This window comes from Akebia trifoliata, chromosome 2 (genome assembly GCF_017979445.1).
Source record: "Akebia trifoliata isolate Shusen 1 chromosome 2, ASM1797944v1, whole genome shotgun sequence".
NCBI classification, from domain to species: Eukaryota; Viridiplantae; Streptophyta; class Magnoliopsida; order Ranunculales; family Lardizabalaceae; genus Akebia; species Akebia trifoliata.
Window position 1 is genome coordinate 2962946 of NC_141376.1, and position 10431 is coordinate 2973376.

At 36.3% G+C, this 10431-nt stretch overlaps 1 protein-coding gene across 1 annotated transcript; it reads right to left on the minus strand.

The window, feature by feature from the left end:
• Window positions 1–1478: 1478 nt before the first annotated feature.
• On the minus strand, window positions 1479–3620 carry LOC147408791 (uncharacterized). Its single transcript, XM_086421902.1, has 3 exons — window positions 3028–3620; window positions 2853–2953; window positions 1479–2214 (listed from the first exon to the last, which is right to left on the minus strand). The coding sequence occupies exons 1-3, from the start codon at window positions 3471–3473 to the stop codon at window positions 1583–1585; spliced, it is 1179 nt and encodes a 392-aa protein (XP_086278028.1). The 5' UTR covers window positions 3474–3620; the 3' UTR covers window positions 1479–1582.
• Between the last annotated feature and the right edge of the window lie 6811 nt (window positions 3621–10431).

The window sequence follows — 10431 nt, forward strand, 5'->3', positions numbered from 1 at the left end:
CCATAGAGTGCATATACCTTACCCAACTTAATTACTTTCTCCTTCATCCCCAACTTCAATTTTGGTTAGAACTTTTATTATCCTCTTCTCATCTTTATCACCAGAAAACAATTTTTTTTTTTTTACTAATGATAAACTAACACCCCACTCTGACATGTGCCCTTGACATGGCATGTGTTAGAGCTATAAATTTTTTTTTATCGGAATACATAATTGCATATATTTATGAGGATGTGTAGTTGTGTATCCCAAGAACAAAAAATTATGATTCTAACACATGACACGTCACGTCATGAGTGTATGTCAAAGGTGGGGTGTCAGAATATCACAGTTCTTTAAATTTTTTTTTTAATCTAAATTCCCAAAATTACTGTTGTTGATATTGTAATAAAAAACACTTTCCCTTAAATTATACATATGTTCTGTATTGATTAGAATTTGATTTAATCACGTTAGCTCTATTTATAGGGTACAACTTGTAAATTGTTTTGTGGTGTCATCTCATCATTATCAAGAAGCCTTGACTTTAATCGTGTTTGTCCATTTAGTTTTATTGAGATTCACATGTTGTTATTGAAATTATGTTCAACTGCACTTTTATTATATCAAACATAATTCATTCGATCTATTCTCTTATTCATTTAGAATCTTCAACTTGTAATTTTTTTTTCTTATTAGGATAGTAATTACTTTTTGTAGAAAAAAATCCAATCATCTTAATTGATTTTCTCTTAATTTACAATATATTAAAATACCTTCTATATTTTTTCAAGTACATCATTTTTAATTTTATCTTTCCTATTGTTTTCACTTATTTACAAATATCTCGAAATTTGTATTATTAAAATTAATAGTCTTTCTCTATTATTTTAATATGACTAATGATAATATAACGCTCTTTTTTTCAGACGTCCCACATACGCTTCGTGACCTAACAATCACAGAACCATAAATGTATTTTCTTGAATATCTCGAAGCAAAGGATCTACGATACTGTGATGAGGTTAAAAAAAAAAAGAGCGTCACATTATCATGACTCTTTTAATATAATTAGTTACTTCACACACCTCATTGTAGATTTTTCATTGATATATACAATTTTTTTTTTCTTGTATCAAGTTATTAATAAAAAAATCAACGTTTTAAAGGCCAGTAAATAAAATCACATTAACAGAAAACCTGGCTTACAAGATACATATACTAAAGATAATAAAGATAAAGAGGGAAAAAAAAAAGAAAAGAAAAAGACAAACAGTTACATAGCTAAAAAAAAAGACAAAATGTGTATAAAATAGACCATAGTACAGAAAGAATAGAACCATTGCTCATCATCCTCAACTTGATCGACTTATAGAATAAATCCAGAAATCGACATAGACAAGCTAATCACGTGGGCCCATAATAATATTTTGCATCGTTGGTACTGTAACAGACGCGCATGTGGATGAGATAACAAGTCACAAAATTTTGTTACCGTATGAGACAACATAAATAGATCCATTTATATACCAAATGTCAGCAAGGCTTAGTGACACTTTTAACAACAAATAATACAAACTACAAAGTAACTAATATGTATAGACTATAGGTCTTCGTAGATCACCACGAAACACGGAAGAATAGCCTTCGGATTAAAAATCACGAGTTCCTCGAGATCCGTATAAATTCCACCATGTCCAATGATAGAATCGTACGTGCCTGCGGAAATGCTTTCATCCTCCACCGCTACATCATCAACGATACGCTTCACCCTTCCTGCGATCACACGACACACCAACATCGCCCTCCTCCCATCCGTACTACCAAAGAAGCAATCATGGGCCCTACCACTGCCGGCGGTAGTGCGCACCCCCTTGTTATCGTGCGCCTTGCCCTGAAACCCATGTCTGATTATCGTACAAACCCCACAGCCAGGTACGGAGCCGCATAGGCTCGAGGAACCGCGTGCGCCGAGTGCGCAGGATAAGGTGGTGCAGTGGAACCTCAGTAGTTCGTTACCATCGGCTGCGCACCTAGGGTTTTTCTTGGTTGTGTTGTTGGCACGCCCCTTGACTACCTCTCTGCAGCCCTCGAACCGTTGGATGGTACGTTGGGTGTTGTGGACCTTTAGTATCCGTTGGATCTTGCAGATTGGGTTGTCTTTCTTGAGCCAGCTTGATTGGAAGATTATCTCCACTACGTTTCGGCCTGAATCTTCAGGACCTAGCTCCGAAACTGCTCCACCACGCTAATTTTTAATTAATTTATTCCCATTTTTTTAATTGGATAATTTTAAAGTCACTCCATCAAATGAACGGTTGAGATGAACATATCCTTTATTAAAAAACCTGTTCTAACTTCTAATCCCTAAAAAGTATTTATTGATATCTAGAGATACGGGAAAACATCTACGTACACACCTCCACGTGTCGTGTACAGTCACTTTAGCATTTTTTCCATCCAGAAAATATCTCTTGATTGATACCCAAACGTTGTATGTGGTAGTAAAAAAACATAGATTTGTATTTTCCATTGTTTGGGAGCTTGACGACAGAATTGTGTGGCGAGAGAGAGAGTTTTCACATAAATTTATCATGACTAAAAATCGTTCCTTAAATGAAAATATTTAATATTACTAATATATATATATCTTGAAAACACATATCTCAGAGATATTTATCTCTAGGATAAATCTGGACCATTGGATTTTGTATTTAAACGGGTGGGATTATGTGTTATTTCCATGAGTCAATCTTCATAAGTCATTCCTGACCCTTACTCTTAAATTATTATAAACAAATACGTAAATGAATTATATAATAGATAAATAAATAAACAAATAGGTGAATGATGCAATTATGTAGATTAATTACCTGCATGTCTTACGGTTCGATGAAGATCCAAGCTTTCAATCTTAGGGAAGATCTCTCCACATTCAGAACAAGCACAGATAGTTGTTCTTGGAGATGGGTACCTGTTTTTTTCTTTAATTATTGTCAACTATAAATAAAAGGGGGGCAATTATTAGAAACAAAAACCCAATAATACCTGCTTGGTCTTGGATCAACGATCATATGGCACTCATAACACCCAGAAAGCTTTCTTAATTGCATCCCTCTCGAGGAACTAACACCATTGGATCCCATCCAACCCAAAGAAGACCGATTCGATGACTCAGTTACTGGTTTTCGACTCAAAAGCCTTGTTTCCTGACCTAAAGTACTACTCTCTGGCGAGTTATCAGCTCTGTGAGCTACTCTTGTGTTTCCATGAACAACGTCTCTGAAACTACAGATAGAACTACAAGAAGAACTCAACTTGGAGTAGCCGACCACATTCTTGGATGGGTTGTGGACTTGTGAAACTTCGATGTGTTTGCAGGTGAGAAGGCTTTTGATTTGGTCCCATGAAGAGGTTTGGTTTTGATGTTTTCGTTTACGCTTGGGAGTTTTTTTGTTTATTGAGTTTGTCGGTAAGAATGTAGAGACAGCCATGAAAATCAAAGCGAGAAAATAGAAGATAAGAGTTGCAGAACGAGATCTGTCGTTCTTGGGGCGTCTCTCTGGTTATCCATAAGAGAGAGAGAGATTACTAAAGCTATTTGCTTGTCGGTTTGTGCGCTGAAGTCTTTTGCTTTTATTTTTTTTTTTCTGAAAATTTAAAGTTTGTGCTACTAAGGAATAAATTGAGTGTGGATCTCAAAACATCGAAATTGATGAGAACACAGAATTGTTGGCCCCACTCTACTGAAAATCGAATTTGATGAATTTGACTTCGTGATCTAATAGAGGCTATTATTATCTCAAGATTTTGTATAAGAGGCATTGGGCTCGAGGAAGTGCAACCAATTAAGTTAAGAGTCGGGATAATTTGACTCCCCCACATAGCATACTCAATCGAACTCCCCTGACGTGGGGTGTGCCAGAACTATAAGTTTCCTTTCATCGGGATACACAACTGCACAATTTTATAGGGATGTGCAATTATGTATTCCAAGGCAAAAAGTATATGGTTCTTGCACACCCCATTGAGTATGCCACATGGGGGAGTCATATTATCACACCACTCATTAAACTAAGAATAAAACATACTCTCATGACATGGCATGTGTTAGAATCATAGATTTTTTTCTTCGGGATACACAACTACACATATTTATGGGGATGTGAAATTCTATATCTCAAGAAAAAATCTATGATTCTAGCACATGCTATGTCAGGAGAATATGTTAGAGGTGGGGAGTCAAAAAATCACGACTCTAAGAATAATGATAACTTGACTCCCCCTCTACTCCATTGACATGGCATGTGTGTAGAACTGTAGATTTTTTTTTTTTTTTCAGAATACATAACTGCACATCCCCATAAATATGTCTAATTGTGCATCCAGAGAAAAATATCTATGGTTCATGCACATGCCATGTCAAGAGAGTAGAGGGGAGTATGTCGGAGGGGGAGTTAGAAAATCATGACTTAAGTTAAATCATGTAGACAATGTATCAATTCGAAGTTTCACATTGGCAAAAAAACTTTGAAGCGAGTAACCCACTTCAAAATTTCAATAGAACCCCATCTTTGGATTAGGTGTCTCAATTTTTTTTGATAAAGTAGGGTTATGTAACAAAAACAAAAAAGCCATGTGCCATGTTACAAAGAGGGCTCAACTGAATTTGGACTTGCCACATCGATATGTACTGCGCAATTCATTTGAAGAAGATAACCACGATCTCCAATACAAATAATATTTACTTGTGTTGATTTGTGATATTTGGAGCAAAATAGTTGTGGTTGGGAGTTGCAAATACCACATTGATGTCCAGGGATGAACATTATAGTAATTGCGGATGAATAAATTCACTAGACATAGAAGTAATGATACGGGTCGGGAAAACTGTCTAATGCATTACCCGACCTATTCATTCCGACCCATAGAGTATCGGTCGGGTAATTTAGGTTCTCATCTTAGCTATCATAGATCGGGAATAATCAAAATGAGAAAGAAATCCCGAAAAATGAAGTGCGCAAATCCTTGAATTCTTGGGATTTCAGTGCGATATGCTAGGAAATGTTCTATTGTCAAAGATTCCCACGCTTCTTATCAAAAATAGAAAAACATAAGATTAGAAATGTGGAAGATAGAGATTTCCTCTCTAAAAATTGAAGAGAAAGGCTATATCCAAAGGTATGCAATTTCTTATTCACAAACACTCTATTGAATCTTTAGTGAGATCTAACTTAGGTAACAGATGTTTTGTGTATCAGGGAACCGGAACGGTCCAGGGAAGATCCTACTCATGAGTGAGCAAAGATTTCGAGATGATCACAAAAATCGTCTCTACAATAATTGTTTTGAAGATCTTTGATGTGTTAGTTTGAATAAAATATCCCCAACAATTTGTATTAATATTACATAGGACCCATCCCATTCCCATTCCGATTTACTGCTCGTTGAATCATTGGTTTCTAGAAATTACAATTATATAAATTCCCATTCAGTCATTGAAGTCAATGACGAAATCTAATTGTATATATCGCAAGACTATATTTCTTCGCTCATCAATATGTTTTTACATGTGTAGATCTTCTAAATCTTAATATTCATTGGTTTGGCAGTCCAAGTGGGTTGTCACCTGCTTTCAAAGATATGGCACTAATTGATTACTTTTTGTTAATGTTGAAATTTTTATTGTGTCTATTTGTTTTTTTTTTTTTTGGGGGGGGTAAAATATTGCTCCTTAAAGGGTAGTCATGAATTGGGACAAGATGATTTAGCCCAGTCTAGGACTATAGGCAAACAGTTGGAGAAAACTTGCAACAATTTGTGGACTGTAAATGGGCTGGGCCTGACTTTACCTATCCAAATAATAAATTACAAGGATCTAGAAACCATGACAGCTTGTCTGGAGGACTTAATTATGATTCGTAAATGGGCCTATACCTATACGGGCCGGACGTCAATGATCCCAATAATAAATTGCAGGTGTCCAAACAAAACATGTAATTGGGCCTATTGCAGGTTTAGACCCATTCCAACATCACCCATTCAAACAATAAATTGTGAGGATCTTGAAAACCATGACAAGCTTGTCTGAGTGACTGTACTTGTGATAGTCAATGGTATGGTCCGGGCCTTGAAGATCCAAATAATAAATTGCGAGGGTCCAAACCTGGTCTGCTTGTGTTTGGGCCTATTATAGGTTGGACCATTATAATGCACCCGTTTTAGTGTTGGGCTCAAACTTTATAAATCAAACGTCTCTCAACTCAAGTCTCAAGCTTTCCCTCTCTTTTGTGTGCCTCTGTTCCGAACTCGAAGCCGCCAACCCAGAAAATCTTAAACACTCGAGCTCCATTTTAGGGTTTATATGTTCAGAACAAGAAACCAAATTTCAGAGCAGTCTAGTCGCTTGAATTCTCCCTAAGAAACACTAAAAATCCTTGTTTGTGTTTTACTTCTTCGAAAAAATAAAAAAGAAGTTTCGATTTTTCTTTTACTAAAGATCAGAGAATGACAGAAGTTAGTCTGCAAATTGATTTAAATCAAAACCCTAGAGTCACCCATGAAAGGTGCAACATATTGGTTGACATCGCAGGACTCTAAAAATTGGTTCTTCAAGTTCGAAACGGGTTGAAAGGGTCATACTTTTCTTGTCTTCTTGCCAGTAATGAAGGTCTGATTCTCAATTATGTGTTTAGTGCCTTTATTTTATTTTAAGCACTATTATCTGAAATTGTTTCAAGAATTATTTTTTTAAGAATGAGACTGAGTAGTCCGATTTATTCAAGTCGTCTCTCGTTCAACAATGAGACAATGGACTGACTTTTGAGAAACACATGAGGTATGAGATGACTTGTCTATCCTTTTTGGTGGACAAATCAGACGAGTCGTCTCGGTCAGAGGAGATTTAAAAACATGAGTATATATATTAGAGTATTAGTTTATGTTGCATTGTTTTAAGGTGTATAATGATATAACAAATCATGTTTGATGAAGATTAGGATTAGACGATTTAGTTAGGATAGTTGTACACGATTATGTAAATGTTGATTCCTATCCGTTTCTCCATTTAATGGAATCTCATAGGAGCACAAATTATCCTGATCACTTAGTTTATTTAGAATTCTTTTATGGTATTAGAGTAATTTATAATCATCTAATCTTAATCTTCATCAAATATGATTTGGTGTATTATTGTACACCTTAATACAATGCAACATAATCTACTTGTATTTGGCAACACTCACTCTGACAGTAATTTCATACATCTATTTTTTTTTTTCCGTTAAAAAAAGTAATTACATAAGACTTTTTGCCGATTCAACCAACTCTAGCTTCTTTTCATTTGTTAAAGTATCCCTCCCCCCCTCTTCTAAACATGATTTGTCGTTCACCCCAATTATAATGGTTACTCATTCCCTTCCTTCCTAAGGCTTATTAAATGATTTTATCCTGTTGTGGCCTTGGGAGGGACTCTAAGATCAGGATCGAGTAAAAATCAAATCTGATTTTTCAATGAGACGGCTACGTTTGATGGAATCCATATTTCTATTGGTCAAGTCTAGAAGATCTCCAATGGAAAAAAGCTGACTTGATTAGAAAATTTAACCAATTGACCCTTTGGATAATCCACATTCTCTCCAACCATTCAAATGAAAGTGGAGTGTACGATTTCAATTAGATTGGGAGGTCTCTTAGGGTTGGTCTTGTCAAATGGTTTGTCTATCTTTCTTGAATGTGTCTGATATGTATCACTTTCGCGGTAGACCATATTGACAGCCTAAGAGACATGGACCCTAGTATAGCAAAATGGGCTGCACACGCACTAAGGGGTGTGTCTAAAATAATCCTGTTGATACTCACCACGTGGCATTTGTGGTGTCACTCGGTCAATCCCATCTTAAGGGTTAAGGCAACCTCAACTCCTTACCCACAACATTCCAAGTACATTCGACTCTGAATGGGGAGTTCAAACAGAACTTAGGTTTGCTGGCCCGTCAGGTCAGACCTTGTCAAGCACGCCTAGCTTGTCACACACACTCAATGGCGGCCTAAAGAGTAGTTGGAGACAGAACCCCTAACCCATTGAAACACTAATGTTGATCTCCCTACAAAGCTGGGGGGTAATCCATGATCGTCAACATGGATTATCCTCTACAGCTCAATGTCATGGTACGCATGTATGGGCTCAATCAACATGTCTTGATGACTGCCCATGATCATTCTTAATGTAATGGCAAGAATAAAGAGCATTCCCTTGTTGTATAGATCTTCTTTTCTTTCAGCTGACCACTGTCTCTACATTCTCCTTAGCTCATCTCAAGCTTTCTCCTCCCTCCTTTGTAATGGATACTGAATCATTGACTTGGTTTAGATGGTAAAGCGGGGTTATCTCTCTTACCCTTTATACTTGGCATCCTTTCTGCTTGGCACACTAAATGTGTTCAATATGAGGAAACTCCCAGTCTTCTGAGCAGTTCATATTCAAGAGGCCTTAAGACTACCGAAGTCCATGGCTGAGGGCTGTTCCCTTTACATGGTCCTTTCAATTACTGGGCATTTGTTGCATGGGCCATTGATGGTATGCTTTATCTTGCTTTCTCCTTTGCATTAAATTCTAGTATATAACTCTAGTTGTTTGTATCTTTGATGATCATGCAGATTCTTCAAAGCTTTTGAATTTTGATGGATTCTTAATAAGCTGGATAAGGATATGTAGCAGTGAAGCCTAGAAACGAATCAAGTAACATTTATACCTACTGTTCCCCTCTTTTTTTTATATTAGGGATCAATGTGAGGGGTTCGTGATAAATATAACTGAGAAGAAAGAATTAATCATTTGCCCACTTATCATTAAAACAATAAAAGACCAAAAACCATTCTTAAGTCCTCTCTTGTGCCACCAATTTAATTATGTTATTCTCCCTCTGTTTTGCTTGACATGCAAAAACCCTGTAATCCCTTGTACCTCTTATCTGATAGTATCCAATTCTCTTTTGTGGTTGTCAGATAGAAACCCTGTTGTTGCTGAGAAAATGCTTGTTATTTATTTATTTATATATATTATGATGGGGGTTCCGGACTAACAGGGGCGAGACAACTGGCCTCTTAGAGAACCATATCTTGCCCAAATACCCCACAAACCACACATACCTGGTAAGCCGGGATAAATCCCTGTAGGTGGCCAATGAGGGGGCTTGAACTCAAGACCTTTCCCTAAATATGTGAAATATTTAGGATCAACTACAAAAATATTAGATGTATGTCAATATGATATATGTTTGTCAAAATAGATTGATCTGTTCTGGACGAGATCCAATTGACAATGTAATCTGATTTGGATCCAAATCAAGAGTTCCAATAGGATTGAAACAACAAAGCCACTTTGATCTGTTCGAGTCTGTGTGCCCTAAGAGTTGTAGTTTTGTGAAAAGTAACAGATACACATGCAACTTTGTACTTCAATTTTTCTTCCCACATCATTGGAAAACATTATGGTTGACTCATCTTGGTCTTGGACGAGTTTGAAAATCATGGGATTGACTCGTCTTGAATCATTCACCCTTTAATTGGTTGAACTTAGGGGGATAACTTCTTCCATGTTACCTAAGAATCTCCTTATCTCAAAATTACAAATCATGAGACATGTTTTGGGTAATTTAGATATACCCTTCCTGGTTTTGGTGAATGTTTGAGATACCCAATACATTTTCAAATAGATGTTATACCCCTTTGGTCATGGTCTTATTTGAGAGACTACCATGAAAATGATTAAAATGCCCTTGTTCTCAAAACTCTTGCCATAAAGGCAAAAACCATAGATTTTCTTCAAAAAGTCCATTGTTTTCCATGTCCAGGGTACAAATTTTTAGCATTGTCTTTGAACCACAAGAACAAGATATTGTTTTTGGTGAGGTTGAAGACCTTAGGTTTTTTGTAAGAGGTTGAAGAGTTTTGAGGATGATGGTGGGTTAAAGAAGGTAAAAAGAAATTTATCTTAGAGATTGAAGATAATCTGATTCCGTGAAGGAAAATTAAAGATTTGAAATCTTTGGTTGAAGATGTGCATTTTAATAATTTTATGCCAGTCTCTTATAGAAGATCATGGTTTAAGTGGGTATGTGGGTTTGTCAAACATACAGTAAAACCCATGTAGGAGGATGTCCAAATTGCCCATATTTTTTCTACGTGAGATTTTGATTGAAAATGGATATCAGTTTCTCATAAGCAACCCTGAAGTTTAGCCAAAAATAAAAGAGCAAAGAGGACAAAGAAGGGACCACCAGTGACACAATATGGCATCTTGTGATGTCTTTAAAGACTTTACATAATTGGCAGTTTATTAAATACATTTGTAAGTATTAAAAGACGAGAGTTTCTGAAAGGGTTGGTGAGTACTGGGTAGGTACTAAGGACTTCTTAATATTAAGGAAATTTTGGATAATGCTGCCATGA